General features: G+C 42.9%; 2 protein-coding genes across 4 annotated transcripts in view; one reads left to right on the top strand and one right to left on the bottom strand.

The window, feature by feature from the left end:
* Positions 1 to 10,117, top strand: part of Hdac8 (histone deacetylase 8) — a 207,613-nt gene extending 197,496 nt beyond the window's left edge. For all 3 annotated transcript variants that reach the window (NM_001126373.2, XM_087600346.1, XM_087600344.1), the window contains one exon: positions 9,590 to 10,117. In NM_001126373.2, coding sequence (NP_001119845.2) covers positions 9,590 to 9,612 — 23 coding nt within the window. In that variant the 3' untranslated portion in view covers positions 9,613 to 10,117. The remainder of the gene's footprint in view (positions 1 to 9,589) is intronic.
* LOC147998260 (uncharacterized) overlaps positions 1 to 22,046 on the bottom strand; it is a 73,053-nt gene that overhangs the window by 35,904 nt on the left and 15,103 nt on the right. The gene's annotated exons all lie outside the window — the stretch shown is intronic.

Here is a 22,046-nt window from a genome sequence, read left to right as displayed (position 1 = left end):
GAAAGGAAAGTATCGTCATGGCTCCTGGTTTGCCCACATCCTTCTGCCTCTTTGCAGCTCCTAGCATTATTTTGGAGGGGGGATTTCATAAAGATTTCTAAATTGAGTTAGAATTTCAAGTCTATTGTGACATGCAAATTAGTCCTGCTTGCCTGTTGGCAGCAAAGCAGCTGAAGTGCCTAGAGACGGGCCATAAAATGAAAACATCAAAGTGATTAAATGTGCCCGAAGAGCATAATTGAGTGCATGAATAAGAGAAAATAAAACAAATTGATTTTCTCCAGTGCCAGAAAAACAGAATAATTGAGAACAAAATAATAGACTTTGAAGTAATCAAAGTGAGGAATGCACCATAGTGACACAGAAACAGCCAGTTGTGGGAGAGATTTATTGTGTTTCTGTTATCATTTTTACAACTTTAATTTCATTAGCTAATAAATACAAATCAATTGAAAAATCAGTCAACCAGAGAGGAAGCCGTCCCAAGCCAAGATTTTTATTCACACCTCTAAAACAGACTGAGGTGGTGATCCTTAATCCACTCTCTTACACATGTGCACATGGACACACATGAGCTCTCTCTCTCTCTCTCTCTCTCTCTCTCTCTCTCTCTCTCTCTCTCTCTCTCTCTCACACACACACACACACACACACACACTGCAAGCAGAACAAGTTCTGGAAAGCCTCATTTGGAGGCAGTGACCAGTAGCTGCCTGTTCTGCCTGTCACTTGTCACATACAGTTTACTGATTCAGCCATCAAAGTGATACCTTTTATAGTCCACTTAGATCTCCATTCGAAAGAACTACCTGAGTATAAGCACCTTGGTTTACAAAGATGACATTGTCGTGACACTGACCACATCTGTGATCTTGCCATGGATCCTGTAACTTCATTTGGTGGTGACAGTGGTGGTGACAGCTATGAACAGAACAGCAGGAACACCTGCCACTCTTATAGTACTGCTGAGAGTGTATGACTTGTTCCATCCCCCTCCCCCAAAAAATTAGTGACACTGAAATATAATCTAAAATTGAGAGGACCAAGCAAGACTATGCCACCCTTTTGGCATCCAGTTTGGTGGCTATGATGCTAGACCAGACCAAGGCAGGAAAGCTAGCTGGAGGTAGACTTCTCATGTTGAGCCTGACAGTAGAGATCAGGGCCAGCAAGCCATGCTGGAACCAGGTGCTGGAAGATCACAGAGTAAACATGAGACTGCTTGAAAAGTATTTTTATGGCTCCTCCAAGAAAAGAATCCCTCCACCCCACTCCTCAGCTGTTCATAGCTCAGTGGCCCTTCCCTTCAAGATCCACAGCATTGGCTGATGGGACCTGAATTGTGGATTTTCCTTTTAGTCTTGGAGCTACTCTGGCAGTAGGTGGGACTTCCAGATGTTCATGACACACCCTATCTTCAGGGCTCCAGAGTTGTGACCATACCTTTGGCTGTAGTAAAAGTCTTAGGACTGCTGGGATTCTAAAACAGGGGTGTTCAAAAGGAGCTGGCACTGCTGAGACTGGCACGGATAAGAGACTGTGCCTGCCAGACCATTCATTCCCCTTGAATCTATCTTCTAGGAAGATGGTGAAGGTAGTCTTAGACCTTCTAGTGACACATGCCCTGAAATGAGTAGTAGATACTAACAGTGTATACAAAACAACCAGAGTTTGGCTCTAGTCCACGCTGACGCCCTCAGCCTCCATGTCCTACTGGTGTTTGGGTGGAGCGAATCATTTTGAAACTCTAAAGCATTATACAGATGTAATGCTGAATTGTCCTCCCTGCCTCTGCTATTCCCATTATCCCTGGTTTCCCAGCACAGAATTTCTGTCTGAAAAAGCAATGTGGAGCAGGAACATTGACAAAAAGAACCTGAGAGCTGTGACTCCCAAATGCCTGGAGGCGATCACCCAGCCCAAAAGATCGACAACTGCTGTGGCCAGTTCCACTGGCTGCCTAGCAGGCATGCAGCCCACTCCTGTGATGTCACCTCTACACTTACTTATGCCCATCCCTCCACGTGGAGCCAGCAGATTTAGGCACAGGAGGGGAGAAAAAATGAATCATAGGCTATTTTAGAAATTGCTTCGATTCCATTTGAGCCTGCAGCGGTGCCTTGCAAGCTGAGCAGAGCACCCTAAGTCACAGGGTAATGTGCTTTAAGTGCTGATAGCCTAGAAGTGCCAGAAGCCTGGTGGGATTAATCCACAACCCCAGGTTCTAATTCAGGTGAGAGGAAGATAAATGGTAATTGGTGGCTCTTCAGAATTGTCATTGAAAGGCTTTTTGAAGACGGAAAAGATTGACATTCTGAAGCAAGCAATACAGTTGGCAATTGCCAGTTAAAAATTAAAACAGCCATCCTATGTCAGCAACATGCTCAAGGCTGGATAGAATTCCTCTGGACAGAGCCAGGTGTGGTGGCTCTCGTCCCAGCACTCAGGAGGCTGAAACAAGAAGATTACGAAAATTCAAGTCCAGTGTCAGATACTCAGTGAAGTCCAGGGCATCTTGGGCTCCCGAGGGATGCTGCATCAGAAGAGGGCTGGAGAGATGACTTCAGCAGTAATAAATAATTTTCTTTTAATTTTGAAAGGAAGAAGAAGTGTTGGACTGCCATTGCCTCACAGCTCTCAGCTACTACAGCATTCATTCTAGGTCATATAGGCTCCCATCTCTTCCCCAAAATCCCAGCCCCCTCAGGCCTCCCTGCCTGTCATCCTGACTTCTGGCCACAAAAGCCTTGTGGCTGTCTTACTACTTAGTACTGTGTCCCCCATGCCTGCAGTATTCTGTGCCCTCTCTGCCCTTAGCACTCTATCTACAGGTATTGGGGAGCCCTGCTGCATGGGGAGTCTTACACGTGTGCTGTCTTACACGTCTTCCTCACAGCACCAAGAGCTTCTAAAAGGCAGGAAATGTGCCTTGTTCTCTCTGTGACCCTGAAACTGAGCACAGTGCAGCGGACCACAGCGGCTGAGGGAGGCCTGTGGATAAGGAGAGGAGATTCCCCGCGGTTACAGAACAGCTTGGGGAGCAGCTCCCCGGGGACCATGTATATGATTATTTCTCACAGGAGCCCTGTGCCCCTCCATAGGAGAGATGAGTGCCAAGACATTAATTTTTTGTAATCCTCTCTTAATGTATGCCCAAGTGTAGTAAGTACAGCAAGTCTGCTTTTGTGGTTTTACTTTTGTTGCCCCCTTAGAATAGGTAACACCAAAATAGCTTTAAAAGTTTTAAAAGTGAATGGAGATACAGAAAAATACTAGATGGCTATTGGTAGAGAGGTGAAGTGAAGAGCTGGATGTGGTGGTGCCTGCAGGGCATCCCAGCATGGGGGAGAGCTGAAGTGGGAGGGACACACGTTTGACCCTGCCTCAAAATAAAAGAGGTGTTAAGTAGACAGAGCAGCATTCCTGAAAGGACTGCTCATCCGGCAGTAGTTGGAGAAACAATCCTAAATTCACCTTTCTGTTTCTCTGAGGAGCATTCAATGTCCAGGGCTTCCAGGGTCACTTTGGCATTCCTCCAACCTGCTGTGATACTGTCTTTGGAATTCATTCACTGTATGAGGAGAGTGAATACAATCGCAGTATGTCAGATTCACAGTGAAGCTGAGGGAATGGTGAATATCTTTAGTGCCGGCACCAGCAGGCAGAAACAGGTGGGTCTCTGTGACTTCAGGGCCAGCCTGATCTACATAGTGAGTTCCATGACTACAAAGTAAAATGCCCTGTCCTGGATAAAAAAAGTGTCACAATGAAACCCTCTCTTTCGTACAATTAATATGTACTAACTTAAAAGGGGGAGGACTAAAATCTCCTTTGCTGCCCAGGCCAAAGTCCCGATTCTCCATTTATTGGCATGTATTAGCTTGCCTCAAGGAATGGGCCAAGTTTCCCCTCCTGGGTTAAGCAAACAAATGCTCAGTCAGCTGCCCTGTTTTTCTGCAGGCATTGGTTCCTTTAGTGACTGGGTCTTGAGACCCTGTCGTGTGCCAGGCTCTGTAAAGGATGCTGATGACAGAGCAGTAAGAATGATGGACCCAGCTCCCACCTTCACAGAGCCTGTAAGGAGAGACCCCAGGAAGTAAAGAAGTCCAGTTGTGTGCTGAGTGCATCAATGAAAGTATAAAAGGCCACAGGGCAGAAAAGTGACTGGGGTGGCTATTTAACTTGGGTGTTCCTAAGGCCTCTCAGAGGTGACTTTTGGGTTGAAGCCTGTAGACTCAAGGTGACAGAAGTGATGAAATAAGTCAAAAATTAGACTATCCAAGGACAGAGTCATCCAGGGAAGAATGAATGGCAAGTCTGTAGGAAGGGAACACCTTACAAGGGGAAAGAGACTCATGTTCAAACCACACAAAGAAGCCCATGTGGGCTAGAAGTGAGGGAACAGGCAAGAGACAAGAATCCAGGGATTTGATTCTAGGTATGAGTAGATCCTCCATTGATAGGAGGGATGAGGTCTAGCCCGAGCAGTAACAACATGCCCTGGCTGATAAACAGTTGACCATAAAGGACCAGAAAAGACTCAAAGAGTCAGCCTCCAAGTTATGAGAGTCACATGCAGAGTAGTAGTGATTCAGAGATGTGACAGCACTGAGTGGGGAAGAGGAGCATGAATTTGTCATCTGTTTTGGAATTGGAAGCCATGGGACTTGAGAGCAGATTAAAGAGGAACACTGTAAACAGAAGAAGAAGTAAGCCCCCTGTTTAGCACCATGACAGGACAAAAGCACCCAAGGACTCACTCCTCATTGAGTGGCATGGATGCAGAGAAGTTCCCCTTCCAAGAAAGCTATTTTGAACAACACTAGTCTCTGTCTCTGTCTCTGTCTCTGTCTCTGTCTCTGTCTCTCTCTCTCTCTCTCGATATATATATATGTGTGTGTGTGTGTGTGTGTGTGTGTGTGTGTGTGTGTGTGTGTGTGTGTGTGTGTGAGAATGACTACACAATCATAGAAGAAAAGTCTCAGACAGGAGAAATATCTACTCTCTATGAAGAAAGCAAAGGAAGCAACTTGGGAATGTCAAAAGATGGCAAGAAACTGTATGGGTAGATGTTCAACATTGTGGCCACAAAGAAATTGCAAATTAAAGCAACAGGATAGCACCACACACCTACTGGAGCACCAAGTCCTGGACGGACATGGAGTAATGGGAACTCCTAGTCTTTGTTGGTGGGAATATAAAATTGTGCAGCCATTTGGGAAGAAGGCTTACCAGTTTGTGCCAAAGCTAAGCAGTCTTAACTATATGATCCAGTAGTTGCTTTCCTTAGTATCTCCCCAAATAAGTTAAAACTCATGTCCATAGAAAACTTGCACATGAATGTTTATAGCAGCTTTATTCCTAAGTGTCCCAGCATGAAAGTAAGCAAGCTGACTTTCAGTAGGTGAGTAGATCAACTGTCTTATCAGGGAGTGCAGAAAGCACTAATGTATTCCTTTCCTCCACTAAACATCTTACATTAGCTGGGTACTTCCTGCTCAGTCCTTCTGCAAACCTGAAACTACTCTAAGTCTATTAACTGAAAAAAGAAAGACTAAGGTAAATAAATGTTCACTGGCACCTAGCAAGGCACATAGCACAAGGGAGCCACTACATAAATGCTCATGGAAAAGCTGGGTAAGCAATGAGTCCACCGGTGGCAGTACATCCTGTAACCCCAAGACCCCGGAGCCTGAGGGAGAAGGGTCATCAGTTTGAGGCCAATCTGGGTTCCATAGCAAGACTTTGTCTCAGAAAAGCAAAAGGAGTCAACTAGTGAGTCCAAAGAACCCAGGATTCCTGAATCCTGGTTCAGAAGGCCTTGTATATCAGAGGTGAAGTCTTGGTACAATTAATTATCCAAACCAAAATGTTGAGAAGAAAATGGAGTGTCCTGTGTGTAAACTAGAAATTATACAGAGAGAGGCCACAAGCTACATTTTGCTTCCAAAAGTGATTTGCCTATTCATATTCTTTAAACTTTTCAGTCTCCCACATTTAACACTGGAAATTTGCATTCAAATGTGTAGTTCTGACTTCATTTGGGAAATGCAAAAAAAAAAAAAAAAAAAAAAAAAACCAAGACACATGCAGGGTCTATATGCCTGCTAGTGGTGAATGGCTAGATCCGTTTGGCAAACATGTGCATCTTGTTTGCCACAGACTCTATGTTTTACTCTAGGTTATACATGGCTTTCCACTCACACTCTTTTAGATACCTTTCCTTTATAGTACTTGAATGTAAAGGAAACTTTGAGACACTATGTATTGCTAGTTGCCCTGGAACTCACTATGTAGACCAGGCTGGCCTCAAATGGGGAGCTCTGCCTGCCTCTGATGCAAGTATTGGGGTGAAAGGTGTGCACCACCACAGCCAGTGGGAAACTATTAGACTGGTCATGATTCAAGGTGGTAAATGATAAAAGAAACGGAGGAGCCCCATGTCTTGCCCTAGTTGGATTTTGCTCACATGCAGTAGACTTTTTGGCTCTCTTGGCATTTATGTTGCCCTCCTCTGACCTGAAACCTAACCATAAGATGTCTCCAAGTTCTGTTTGCTCCCTTCTCTTGCACTGCCTTCCAAGCCTCAGACCGTGTTGGCCTTCAGAATGTTCTCAGGCTACCACCCACTGCTAGAAAAGCCGGGCATTAGGAGAGAAACAATGGGCAGCATTACATGTTTATTGTTACCCAGATTCAACATTGCTCATCCTCAACTTTTGGTGGAAATTATTCTTGTTGTTTTACTTCATTGCCTCCAAATGCAACTATAGAGTAAGTCAGGCGTAACAGAACCCAGCACCACCTTTCTTCTCTGTGCTCATCTGTTGCTAACTCATAACGACACTGTCATTCTTTCACATATTCCTTTCTTCCCCAATCACTGTCTGTGCTTACAGATGATCCTTGCTTCAGGAATTCAGCCTGTGAGCTGCCCTCAGTAGGGGCCTGTCTAGGAGAAGGCTTTAGACTTTACATCCAGATGGTCAGGGGATACTGAAATTTCTTGGCTCAGGAAAGAGTGTGACCACAGTTGGCACTGACCAAGAAGCAGCCCTACAAGCAAAAGCATCAGTGAAGATGGAGCAGTGACCCAAACAAGAGATGTGACAAAGGTTAAGACAGTGCCAAGAGAAAGAGGACTGAACATAGTGACATCTTGAAGTTAAATTTGGGAACTCATAGGAAATAAAGGAGCATGAACCAAGGCATGAAGAATCAGGCATGGGCCAAGAAGCAGTTTGAGTTTGTTTCAAATACCAAAAACATGATCCAAAATAGATGAAAAAAAAACTGCTAAATTTGGCTTCATCAAAACTAACTTTTGCTTTGCAAAAGACTTGTTAGTAGAATGAAGAGATAACAAGTGTGCTGAGATAAAATATTTGCAAATCATATACCCAACAACAGATTTGTATCTAAAACATACAAAGAGCTCTCCAAACTCAACAGTAGAAAAGAATTTTTAAAATGGGCGTAAGACATAACAAAGAATATATACGGATAGCAAATTTTGCACGTAAAGATGTTTAAATCATTGGCTATTATGTCAAAGTGAGATCACAACAAGATATCACTATGTACCCACCAGAATAGGTGAGCTGAGCACTGGCAGGGCTGTAGGAAAACCAGCTTCCTACCACATCCCTGGTAAGAGTGCAGATGCCATAGAGACTCTGGAAAACACTTCAGCAGTTTCTTACAAAAACTAAACGTGTACTATGTTCACACAAAACCCCTATGTGTATGTTCATATTAGCCAAAAGCTCAGCTGTCCTTTAGTGGGCACTGGTTAGATAGACCATACCACATGCACTGGTGTTTAATGCATACAGCTACTTGGATGTTTTTATTTTACAGCTATTAATGTATATTGTATATAATGTGTTTCACTGGCATTTTCATACATGTGTACATATACATTGATCATATTCACCCTTAACACCTTCTCTCTGCCCCCTTTGGATAGATCTTAAAAGCAGTACACTAAATGGAAATGCCAGTCACAACCATTCGTATACTGGGATAGTCCACGTATATAACATTCTGGGTGTGAAACTGTTTTAGAGATGAAAAACATTAATGGTTGTCAGATCCTAGAAAAGGTGAAGGGGGAGGGGTGGCAGTGATTAGATTTTCACAATTGGAATAAAGATTTCATGACTTGCGGTGATAAAATTGTATAGAACTAGATACTAATTAACACAGAAGTACATGTCAGACTCAGGAAATACACATAATACCTGTGGATGACGCCAGTGCCACTTCCGAGTTTTGATATGAACACCAATCATGTAAAATGCTAATTGGAAAAACCTGGTGAAGGCCGTAAGGGCCCACACCAAACTAGGTTTGTTGTCACTGCTATTTGCAACTTCCTGTGGATCTACACTGAGTCCATTTATATAGCATTCTTGAAAAGACAACACTATATTGACAAACAACAGAGCGGAAGCTGCCAGGTAAGCCAGAGGGTACAACTGCAAAAGATTTGGGGGATTAAGAAACTCTTCTGTGTCATGAGTGTGTGTGTGTGTGTGTGTGTGTGTGTGTGTGTGTGTGTGTGTGTGTGTAGAATCAGGTCTGTGCATAAAAGAAAGTCAGTTTTACTATAGATTAATTTTAAAATTACAGAAGTAGGACTCAGTTGTAGAATACTTTCCTAGCGTGCACAAGGATAGGGATTTGATTCCCAGCACCAAAAACTAAGATTTTCTTTTCATTTAAAATAGCAACTGCTCTGTTCTGATTACCTCCTCCTACTTTCCTTCCTCTTCCACCCATCCATCATTCTCCATCTACTGTATACCTGCTAGTGGGAGGCTCTGTGCTACATGCGGGAACTTAAAGTACAATAGTATTCTTCCTGTTCTAGAGGACAGTCAGGCAGTGGAGCTTAGACTCCGATGTACTAACCCGGGGAAATGGAGCAGAGAGAAGACTGAGCAGAGCCAAGTGAAGGAACTGATCCCTTGTAAAGCCTGGTCCTGTGCAGTGCTTTCCCAACAGAACTCTGGGGCCCCTTACTCCATACTACACAGGTACCCGCAAGAGAAAGTGCCAGCGGGGCTGTACCCTGCTGAGGGGGATCGATAGGTTGTGGGCAAAGGAAGATTTGATACAGTTAACTGTGAACTCTAAAAATTGTTACCTGTATGTGCATGAGTATATGTATAATGAGTGTGTGTGTGTGGGGGGGGGTGGGTGTGGGTGTGTGTGTGTGTGTGTGCCTGTGTGCGTGTGTGTGAAAAACACTTGTTTTGTTCATAACCCTTGACTGGTGATAGAGCCAGGATCAGCTGTGTGGTTCTTCTGGCTCGGCCTGGACCCACCTAGTATCAGTGGTCCTCTGCACTGGTCAAAAACCTTGCTAACTTGTATAATGCTTTCTAGCATAATAACGGGTATCTCGGCCCTTTGTCCTTCATCATTGAGGGCTTATTCCCATAAAAGGGGTCACCACATTCTCATTCTCAGCAGGAGAACTGGCCCCACAATGTAAATGCTTATTTTCTTCTTCCCAGCTGTACTGAGGTATGTAATTCGTATGTTACCTGAATCTGCATTGTGTTTTCTCTCCTGTTTGCAGGGAATCTGAAGCATGTGGTCTAGTTGACAAAAAGAGATCAAGTTTCCAGAGCTGGGCAGAACCCATAATGAAGACAGTGTGTTGATGCAAGCAGTTTGTGGGATTTGTGACTGCAGGGGAAATTTGGAAGAAATTACTTCCTGAAAATTTCCAAGGGGCACCAAGTGGCAGCTGGCCTCCTGGGGTGAGGAGGCAGACACCTCAGAGCCAGGCCTAGGGGGAAAGAGGGAGATATCCAGTGTTGAATGTGTCTTATTTTAAAACACAAACACTGTTTTTAATGTTTCAAAATTATTTTTAAGCAAGTTGGGGGAATAATTTTATCTTTATAAAGGGGACAAGTCAGGAGCTGCAGTCAAGTGGAGCTGGGTAGGGGAACAGCAGATGGGCAGGTTTGGACCTCAGGGCCATTTAGATAGAGACACATCGGGGAGGGGTGTCAGCAGACTGGGAGGTAAAGAGGAGTCTACCACTTTTGTTTTGGTACTATGCACTCAAGTTGTTCTTAATAAAATTTTTGAAACTCTACTTCAGCCCACTGTTCTGTCACTGCCACTGTCAGCACATACAGTTCTGAACGTTTCCTGCCACCAAAGGTCAGAAATGGCCCTCTTGTTCCCATATTCTGGCCTGGCCGGCCCGGAACTCTCACCTTAGATTTCGGACCCTCCTGGGGAACTAGTACATTCCCCAGCCCAGATGACAAGCTCTGTCCATATAAAAGAAGGTGCCTAGTTGTAGGCTCTGAATCCACTAGAAGGGGCCTGTCGCATTCCCAGGAGGAGCTTGCTCTGTCAAGGATCCTGGGTCAGAAGGCCAGGCCTCAAAGGGCATTCCATGGGTAAACAGGGCACTTCCAGCTCAAGTGTAGACAGTTGATACACATGACAGTTGGCTGGTGTAACCAGGAAAGATGGCAAAATGGGGGAAGACAACCATTTGGCAGGATTTTATAACCTGATTGACCAAATGTTTATTAAGTTCGTTCAACCACTGTGACAAGTCTAAGAGACACAGGTACAGCCCAGTCCTGGCCTGGGGCAAGGAGAAGAGAAAGCAAATATATGCACAAAGCTGGATCTCTGAATTGAAAGCAACTAGCTTTGCCCAACAGGCCTTCAGCTGCCGTCTGAAGGAATAGTTAACCTGAATTTCCCCCCAGGCAAGCATTCCACAGAAGGGAGTGAGAAAGCCTTGAGTCTGTCCTGAGCTGGGAATAGCCATGCTTTTATTAAACAGTGAGGGTGTCTGGTGGACTAGAAGTACCAGTCGCTTCAAATGTCCACTATTCTAATTATACACCCTAGACTTAAGGCACTTTGGCTTGTGTTGAAAAGAATGAGGATTTCAAAGAATTGGAGAGTGAAGAATCGCTGAAAGGGCAGGTGCCAAGGTTTGCCCTCTCAAAGGTTTGCTTACCCCACTTTGGTTTCCCAGTCCAGTCTTTCCATCTACCTCCAGAGTCCCAGTGAAGGCCTCAGTCCTGAGAGGCAGCCACCTGGTGAGAACAGCGCCTGGCTAGTGCCCTGTGGCCCTTTAAATGGGAATTGCTGGGTCAAGGATATTCCCCCCATATGGAGAGGGTAATAGAAGGTGCTGGGAATATCAGCAAAAGGCTGCCTTTTGCCATGGGACCCCTTCTCCTGGCCAAGCTGGCACTGCCTGAGAACTACCTCTGCCTCAGTTCTGGCCCAAGCTGATGACCTTGGGCCAAGCCTCAGAGGGCATCAGTGCAGGGGCCTCCAGCCTGTCCTATTTATTGCATTCCTATAGGATATGCTGGCCTGGAGTGCAGTTCAGTGTCAGGATACTTGCCCAGCATGCACAGGACCCTGGATTCTGTCCCTTAGCACTTCAAAAATAGAGGAGGAGAGACAAGAGAGGATAAGGGAGAGGGAAGAAGAGAAAGAAACGATAGGAAAACAGCGGGCACAAAAGAGCAACAGGTAAAGGCAGGGATCACTTTGAAAACCTTACCAAGTAAAACTGAAATACCCAAAGGCAGAGCCAGCATCCACAAACCCAACACAGCAGGCTACGAGCGGTTCTGTCCAGAGTTATAAAGACTGGAACAGCAATAGGAACCAAACAGAACTGAGATGGAACTGAGGTGGACTTCGGTGGACCAGGAAATTGTAAGATGCTTTGTTTTGCTTTTGGAGTTATTTTTTGTTTTCAGATTTCCTCTAGTGAATCACATTTTATTTTCATGATGGAAAAATAGGCTGGGGTATAAAGCTCAGTGTGCAATGCCTGTCTGTCTGCCTGCCTTTCTGCCTGTCTGTCTGCCTGCCTGCCTGCCTGCCTGTCTGCCTGTCTGTCTGCCTGCCTGCCTGCCTGCCTGTCTGCCTGCCTTTCTGCCGGTCTGTCTGCCTGCCTGCCTGCCTTTCTGCCTGTCTGTCTGCCTGCCTGTCTGTCTGCCTGCCTGCCTGTCTGCCTGCCTGTCTGCCTGCTATCCATGAGGCCCTAGGCTCCACCCTTAGTCCCACAAATAAAGTAGTAAGCTAAAAGTGAGTTGCTTGGTTGAGCAATACTAATTAAACTCAACCAGTCACCAAAAAAACGTGTTTGGGAGAAGGGGTTCAGCTGGAGGAGATGGGGAGTAAAAGTATAATGGGGGTGACTTTATGTCTGTGTATGAAATTGTCAGACTAAATTCTGGAGACTGCAAACGGTGGTTATCTATCCTCGATAAAGATCAGAGCCAGTTGGAGCCTCCCACTGTGCAGACCTGTGCTCAGCCTCAGGGCTGTTCTTACTGCCCAGGAGGCTCTGAGCACAGCCCCAGGAGAAATGGGCTCTAGGGCAAGGCAAGTGAATACTGGGGTGAGCTTGTCTTCCCTTCAGCCAAAAGCTACTGTCCACCTACCCACTGTTGTACTAAGTTCAAGCCCAGTGACTCTGATGACAAGCATGAGGCACCCCCCTTTATAGGTCATTTCTACTTAAAGCATGCCATTATCTTTCCTGCTGGATAGGTATTCTCATACCTACTTTAGAGATGAGTAAACCGAGCCTACAAACTGAAGTAACTTGCCCAGAAGTGGGTGGGAGAGAGCAACCCTAGCTAGAACTGCCAACTCCCTTACTTTTTCCATAGCCCCACACTAGTGCCACTAGAATGTTCTTAAAACTATGACTGTGGAGTAAAAGATTTTCTTCTTACTTATGAAGTTCAAGCTGGATCAAGCCACACACTACTCCTAGGCTCTCACCCAACAATAAATAGACAAGTTAGCCATGTGCTTTTCAGCCTTGCTGAATGTGTCTCCTCACATGAAAAGCAGGGCAAATGTTGTACTCATGAGGGCTCTTGTGAGGGGACTTATCAAAGATGGGGGCAATTGAAAAGAGCCTTAAAAACTGTGTGGTAGCACATGTCTCTAATTGTAGCACTTGATTAGTTGAAGCAGGGGTTCAAGGCCAGCCTGGGTTACATGACAGTCTGTCTCCAAAAAAAAAAAAAAACCTAAATATTGTGCATATGAGAGCACGTACTAGAACCAGAGAGACTATAGGAAAACTTTAAGCTATGCAGATTAAATCACCAACCAAAGAGTACACATGGAGGGCCCATGGCTCCAGCTGCCTATGTAGCAGAGGACAGCCTTATCTGGCATCAATGGGAGAATAGTCCCTTGGTCCCATGGAGGCTCAACGATCCAGCATAGGGGAATGCTTGGGTGCTGAGGCAGGAGTGGGTGGGTGTGTGTGGGAGCACCCTCATAGAGGCAGGGAAGAAGGGGAGGGAATAGGGTGTTTGTGGAGAGGAAAGTGGGAAAGGTGATAACATTTGAAATGTAAATAAAATTGTCCAATAAAAAGTTTAAAAAAGAAAAAGAAAACAGCCATCTTAAAAAGAATATATGCAAAGCCCTAGAATCAGTCCCCACCACTGAAGATAATATATATGTGCGTGTGTGTGTGTGTGTATGCGTGTGTGCATGTGTGTGTGTGTGTGTGTGTGTGTGTGTTGGATATCCATGTATTTGCATAAAACATCTTTGAAAACATATATAAGAAACTGGGACACTTCAGTTGCCTCCAGGCAGTGAAACCAGGTGGCAAATGGCTGGGGAAGTGAGGTAGACTTGCACTGTTTCTTTTTGTACCTTCTGATTTTTTAACCATGTGGATGTATTACCTAGTCCCTGAAAAAGTAAATAAATAAAATTTAAAAATAAGAAAAAAGCCAACGGAAAATTCCCAAGCCGGTTTACCTTTGGGGAGAGCAGTTGTGCCTCCACTGCATTCATTGTGAGCTGTCCCAGAGAGAGCAGTATATTTCCAATTCTACACTTAAAAGACTCTTTCTTGGGCAGAAGGATTTCTTTATTAGCAAATAAAATATTGTCAATCAACAGAAAAGGGGAGACAGAAGAAGAGGAAGATGAGGAAAAGAAAGAAAAGGAACGAAAGCAGCCATCAGGCTGAACCTCTTTCCAGAAAGTTCCTACAACCATTCATTCCCCTGTTGAATTTACCAGAGGCAGGTCCTATAGCCCAGGCTCAGGGCTGGGCCACAGCTGCCCAGTAGAGTGTTGGCAAGCAATACAGCCACTTTCACCTCAGACTGCCTAAATCTGAGCCTCTGGCACTCAACTGCTCTGGGACCTTGTCCAAGTAAGCCAGTCTCTCTAAGCCTTAGTATTATCATCTATCAAGTATACTCCTTGGTCCTCTCCAGGGAAGGAGCTGCTGTGAGGGACACACACTAACTGAAATAACAATGAGAAACCCTGTAGTACCACTTGCTGAAGAGACTGAAGCAGGAGAATCACTTGAGCATGGGAGTTCCAGCCAGTCTAGACAATACCACAAGACTGTGATGCCAGCATGCTCGCCAAGCACGTGTGAGGCCCTGGGTTCAATCCCTAGCACTGCAAAAACCACGTATACTGCAACACTCCTGTGTTCCAGCAGGAATTCAAAGTCATCCTTGGGGACATGGAGAGTTTGAGACCAGACTCTATCTCAAAAAGAAAAAAGTAAAAAAAAAAAAATGGGAAAGAAAGAAGAGAAAAAGAAGGGAAGGAAAGTGATTGGCTATAGATACAATGAAAAGTGTTCGGATGTGAACTTTAAATACTCTAGAGGAGAACATGTACGTGGAGGGAGATAGACGGAACAAAATATGAAGAATGCTGATCACAGCTGAAGTTGGTTGGATTGTACTACACTCTCTACTTTTTTTAAAATTTTAATAAAAGCAACAGCAAACCCTGAGATGTGAGACCAGAGAGAGGTCATAGCACGGTGAGTTAGGCATGGTGACACATGCTTGTAACCTCAACAATGGAAGCCAGAGACACGAGGCTCGTAAAAATAGTCAAAATGGCAAGCTTCAGGCTCAGGAGAAGATACCGACTCAAAAAAAAATAGAGACGTGGCAGAAGAAAGACATTCCAACAGTAGCCTCGAGCCTCCACATGTATATGAGTATCAAGTACACACACACACACACACACACACACACACACACACACACACACACACACACACAAAATGAAATACACACCACCACTCTTGTTACTGTACTTAGCAGATTGATAGTTTTTCAAATAGTTTTAAAGCAAAGTACATGGTCTCTCCAGAAAGCCAATGCAATGTAAGCAAAAGGAATAATGCTGTAGGCATTACCCCATTTGACTTTGTTACACTTTCAGTTATACTACACAAACAGGATAGTGCTAGCACGAAAAAGACATGTAGATCAATGGAACAGATGACCCAGGGAAGACATAGAGCAGGAGTTACTTGTTTTTGTACAAAGATGCCAAAAATATACACTGGAAGCAAAACAGCCTTATCTTAGTGACTTTTCTTTTGCTGGGATAAGATAGCTGACAAAGAGAGAGAAGGGAGGATGGGTTTATTTTAGCTCACAGTTCAAGGTTATAGCTCATCATTGGAAAATCACAGTAGCAGGAGTTTGAGACAGCTGGTCACTTTACATGCCCAGAGACCTATCTCCCAAATGGCTCTAAATCTTAGCGAATTGACAATTGAGATTAACCATCATTATCTTTTTCAAAACATATGCTGGAAAATCTAGATGTTTACATGTAGAAGGTTAAAACCAGATCCCCATCTTTAATTCAAAATCAACTCAAAATAGGTCAATGACTGAAATATAAGACCTAAAACTTTAGAGCTAATAGAGAAAACACTTCAAGAAATGGTGGTCATAAGCAAGGACATTTCTGAATAGGGTTCTGGTCACTCAGGAAATAAGATTGACAACTGAGAAATAGGACCTCCTAAAATTAAAAAGCTTCTGCACAGCAAAGGAAATAGAGTGAAGTGATAACCTAGGGAGTGGGAGAGAAATCTTTGCTTCCAACAGAAGATTAATATCTCCACTATACAAGGAACACAAAGAATTAAACAACAAGAAATCAAACAATGCAAACAATAAATAGGCTAATGAAATGAGCAAACCAGTTCTTAAATAGATCAAGAACGGGGCTGGGGAAGACGGCTCAGGCTAGAGCATAGACCCCACATACAACCAAACATACTAGCACACATCCATAATCTCAGTGTTCCTACTGAAAGATGAGAGACAGTGACAGGAGGCTTCTGAACCGTGCATGGCAGCTAGCCTGGTGTAAATGGTGCCAAACAACAAAAGGCGCCCTGTCTCAAGGAAAGTGAAAACTGATTGCCTAACAATCCCTGTCACTCAAGGTCGGTAGTCGTCTAACTTGTAACATGCATACACATGAACACATATACTCATACGCAGAAACACATACACAAACTTGGGGGGGTGACTTTTTGAGACAAGGTCTCTCTGTGTAGCCTTGGCTGTCTTGGACCTCACTGTGTAGACCAGGCTTGCGTCAAACTCGCAAAGATCCACCTGCCTCTGCCTCCTAAGTGTTGGGATTAAGGACGTGAACGAGGTGCAAAACATTTTTTAAAGTAGGTACAAATGGCCAATAAACATGTAAAATGTTCACTATCCCTAGCCATCAGAGAAATGCAAATTAAAACGTTTTATCAAGAAAACAAGTGGGCTGGAGAGATGGCTCAGTGGTTAAGAGCACTGATTGCTCTTCCAGAGGTTCTGAGTTCAAATCCCAGCAACCACATGGTGGCTCACAGTCATCTGTAATATACATTAGATAAATAAAAATTTAAAAAAAAAGAAAAAGAAAACAAGTATAGGTGGAGATTGAGACAAAATAATCTTTATATACTGCTACTGGGGATGTAATTAGTGCAGCCACTGTGGAAGTCAGTATGGAAGTTCCTCAAAAACACTAAAAAAAAAAAAAAAAAACCAAAAACCTACTATATGATCTATCTATACAACTCCTGGATGTTTACCTAGAGGACTCCAAGTCAACATACCACAGAGTTTCTTGCACAAGAATATAGAATCAGGCATCCATCAACAGAGAAACAGAATATATATATATATATGTATATATATATGTATATATATATATATATACACACACACATATATATATCACAAGTTTTTCATCTATAAAGACAAATAAAGTTATGTCACTTGAAGGAAAATATATATGACTGAAAATAATTATGCAAATTAATTCAGTCTCAGATCACAACTGTTATGTTTTCTCTCCTTTATAGTTCTTAGATTGAATATAGATACATGAACCCAGGGATGGATGGATGACATGAAAGCCGAAGCCAAGGGGCTAACAGGAGTGAGAGGGGTGACACCCAAGAGGTTAATGGGACTGGGAAGAATATATTCAAAGCGCATTTATATACTTAATGTGAAATTGGTCTTACATGGTCCAACATATTAAAAAAATACAGGCCACATAGCAGAGGAATTACATATGAAATCCCTTAAATTAAACTGTATTGACTTTTGAAAATGATGATGATGATGAAGGAGGAGGAGTAAGAGGAAGAGGAAGAGGAAGAAGAAGAGGAAGAGGAAGAAGAGGAAGAGGAAGAAGAAGAGGAGGAGGAGGAGGAAGAAGAGGAAGAAGAGGAGAAGGAGGAAGAGGAAGAAGAAGAGGAAGAAGAGGAGGAGGAGGAGGAGGAGGAGGAAGAAAGGCTAAAGGCAAAAAAAGGTAACTTGGCTTTCTGGGTGTGGTGGCTCATACCTATAATATACACATACCTATATACACTTCTAGCAAGAAGACTGCCATGAGTTTGCAGCCAACCAAAACTACTAAGTGGGACTCTGTCTAGAAAAATGAACCAAATGCTTTGATCATTTTTGCATCATGAGAAGCTTACTCTCACTGCCATGTGAATGGAAATAAGGAGCCTTCTGAGAAGCAGCTCCAAAACGTACCAGCCCTGTAAGAGCAGAGAGGAGTGTGTGTGTGTGTGTGTGTGTGTGTGTGTGTGTGTGTGTGTGTGTGTGTGTGTATGTGTGTGTGTGTGTGTAAATACATGTGACAGGAAATCAGATGAGGAAACTAGCTGTAGGAAGAAAGGGAAGGGGTGCAGGGAAACAAATCAGAACTCTAATGGCACATGTATGCGGATGCTATAATAAAACCCAGTACTTTGTATGTTAACTTAAAATACTAATAAAAATGAACTAAGCATTTAATTAAAAAAGCAGAATGAAAAAAGCAGCACCTTACTCAGCTTTAATTATGACAAAGTTGACATTCCAAAAATGTAAAGCATAAATGCTATCTTAAAATGGTCACTTTATATAGATACTCCAAAGTCTGATTAACCTATTCCCAGCTGCTGAACACTCAAGGTTTTCTCAACTTTGCTTACAAATAAGAGCACTGCACCTCAACAAAACTGCTAGAGCCAGTAAGAGAACCGAGTAAAGATACAGGGCACAAGGTTAACGAAAGTCAACTGTGCTTCTATACACCAGCAACCAACAACCCAAAGAGAAATTAAGAAAACAATTCTTAGGCTGGCAACATGCCTCATATGCCTAAGGAGATTGCTACCAAACCGGAAGTCTTAAGTTGAATTTCTAGGATCCACATAGTATAAAGAGTTAACCAACTCCTGTGATTTGTCCTCTAGCCTAGATGTGGGCATGTGCACACACATAAAGAAGATAGATAGATAGATAGATAGATAGATAGATAGATAGATAGATAGATAGATAGATAGATAGATAGATAGATGGATGGATGGACGGACGGACAGACAGACAGACAGATGGATAGATGGATAGATGGATAGATGCAGAGGGGGGAGTAGATAGATAGATTGGATAAAATTTTCAATAGGCTCTCACATGTAGAACAAGCTAACCTCAAACACAAAAATCCATCTGCTTCTGCCTTCCAAGTACTGGAACTAACGGCATGTGCCACCACTCCCAGCAAATAATACTTTTGAAAACAAAGAGAATGAAGACAATGCTAGGGACTAGGACTGTGTTTCGTTTGGTAGAGTGCTTGCCTAGCATGCATGAGACCCAGCATTGGATCCCCACAACCCATATCAGCTACCCACGATGGTAGAGAACTGTAACTCCTTCACTAGGAGGTAGAGACAGGCGAATCCAAAGCTCACTATAGACTGACTTTCAGACCAGCCTGGGAGACATGAGACCCTGTCTCAAAAAGAAGGTAACTTACTCACAAGAACAGTCACAAAATGAAATGCTCAAGCAAAAGGACCTATGTATTAAAACTATAAAATATTGCTGTCTTCACAGAAATTAAAGAAGGCACAGATAAATGGAGAGACAGCCTGTGTTCATAAAAAAGAGAAGCCTGGTAAAGTGTCAAAACTAGCCAAAGCAAATACAATCTCTATAAAAACCCAAATGACTTTTTTTGCATAAATTCCATCCACTTGCTAGTTTTAAAACAAACAAAAACTTGTTACCATTAGGCTTGGTGGTACATACTTTTAATCCCAGCAAACTCAGGAGGCAAAGGCAGACAGATCAATGTAAGCTGGAGGCCGTCCTGGTCTACGTAGACAGTCCTAGACTAGACTAGACATGACTACATGGGGAGACCTTAGTTCAAAGTTTTGAATTATTAAGAAACTGTAGTGACCAGAATAGTGTGTTACTGACATAAGCATAGGCATAGATACAATGGAACAAATCTGAGAGCATAGAATAATCTAACTATGGCCAATTGAGTGTGAATAGACGCGCTAAGTCCACTCAGTAGGGAAAGAACAATCTCTTCAACAAACGGTACCAAGACAACGACATTTCCACATGCAAAAGAACGAAGCTGGACCTCTATCTTACAGGATAAGCAAAAATAAATTTGAAAGAGATTATAGTTTTATAAGAATCCAAATTATAAAACTCTTAGAAGAAAATATAGTTTTCTTGGGCCTGCACTTGGGCGTGGCACTGGATTCTTAGATATGCCACTAAAAGCATAGGCAACAACGGAAAAATTAATTAGACCTCATCAAAACTAACAGTTTTTTTCCTGTGCAGAGGACATTACAAGGAAACCAATAGTAGAGAAAAACAGGGGAAACACTTTAAGATCTAAGCATAGGCAATGACTTTCTTAATACGACTCTGATAGCTCAGGAAATAATAGAAGAACTGACAAATGGAATCATATCAAATTAAAGGGCTTCTGCATAGCAAAGGAAACAATTATCAGAGTGAAGAGATAGCCTACAACATGAGAATAAAAAGCTTTCCAGCTATTCATCTGACAGGGTATTAATATCCAAAATGTATAAACAACTCAAAAAATTTAACATCAAAAGAACAAGTAATCCAATCAATAAATGAACTAATCTGACATTGTTTTCCAAAGATGAAGTACAAATGGCCAGTAAGTCTATTTGAAAAAGTGGTCCACATCGTTGGCCATCATGGAAATGCAAAACAAAACTGCACTGAGATTCCATCTCACCCCAACCAGGATGGCTATCACGAAGAAAACACAAAGCACCCGGCATGGCATCAACAACTTTTAATCCTAGCACCTGGGAAGCAGGCTCGCATACAGTCTCTGTGAGTTCTGGTCTACCATAGCAGGTCCAGGACAGCCAGAGCTACCTAGTGAGAATGTGTCTCAAACAACAAACAACAAATGCTGGTAAGAATGTTGGTAAAGGAAACTTTATAGACTGGTGGTAGGACAATAAATCACTTTGGCCATTGTGAAAGTCAGTACAAAGACTTCTCGAAAACCTAAAAATAAAACTAACCTACGGGTAAAGATTGTTCAGAAGTAAAGGCACTTTCCGTGCAAACTTGCTGACCAGAGTTCCATGCCCCAGAGGGGGATAACGACTGGACTGTAAAAAAAAAAAAAAAAAAGAATAATAATTTTTTTTTAAAAGATAGAAGGAGAGAACCAACTCCACAAAGTTGTCCTCTGACCTCCAGACATACTTCATGGCATGCATGCCCATGGCATACGCATACACACACACACACACACACACACACACACACACACACACACACACACAAATATTTTTTAAAGAACTATCCTATGATCCATGAGTACCACTCCTAAGTCTATACTCAAAAGAATTTAAAGGCAGCATGTCATAGAGATACCTGGACATCCAGTTTATTGCATCATCTTTATAGAACGGGGTACTGTTTAAGCATAAGGAAGAGTGAAACCCCATAATTTGCAGAAAAATGAATGAAACTTGGAATTATCGTGATGAATAGATGAAGCCAAACTTAGAAAGAAGTATCCAATGTGGGAAATCTGAATTGCAGGTATGAAGATAAAAGGGGGAGGGGCAGGGGGGTTAGACGGATAATGGAGGGGATCATGGTGAGTATGATCGAACTACAATATGAATCCATGTACACAAAATTCACAATATATGGTGGCATATATCTGTAATTTCAGTACCTGGGAGGCAAAGGGAGAAGAAACAGGAGTTCAAAGCTAATTTGGACTGCTTTCAACCCTGTTTCAAAAAAGTTCCAATGAATATTATCCTTCTGAATAGTTTCTATGCGCTAATGAAAATTGTGAGAAGAAAAATAAAATGAGAGGCTGGGGCATAAAGCACTTACCTGCTGTGTAGGTGCGAGTGGGGAGGGAGACAATAAGGCATGAAGAAAAAGGAAAGACTGTAAAAACACAACTCAACACAAAGACAACTCCATTGTTAACACTGGCAGAGAACTTAGAGATTTCTCCAAGGAGGACACACAAATGACCAACAAACGCATGAAAGGATGTTAAACATCATTAGTCATTTGGGAATGCAAATCAAAGCCATAATGAGATGCCATTTCACACACACAAGGATGGCTATAATTAAAAAGTGAAAAAAAAAATTACAAGAGTTGAGTATGTGGAGAACCAGAATTCCCCCATGCATTGCTAGGGGAAATGTAAAATCCCACAGCTGCTGTGGAGAACTGTTTGGTGATTCCTCGACAAGCTAAACAGAGACTTACTACCTCCTGGCAACTCCACTCCTCTACCTACATGCTCTAAGGAAATAAAGGGAGGCTTCCAAACTAATGGCAAGAGTTAAAAGGTCGCCAAGTAAATATTGTAGCCAA

The sequence above is a fragment of the Rattus norvegicus genome, chromosome X, assembly GCF_021556685.1.
Source record: "Rattus norvegicus strain SHRSP/BbbUtx chromosome X, alternate assembly SHRSP_T2T, whole genome shotgun sequence".
In the NCBI taxonomy this organism is placed as follows: domain Eukaryota; kingdom Metazoa; phylum Chordata; class Mammalia; order Rodentia; family Muridae; genus Rattus; species Rattus norvegicus.
This window is presented reverse-complemented; position numbering and strand designations above follow the sequence as displayed.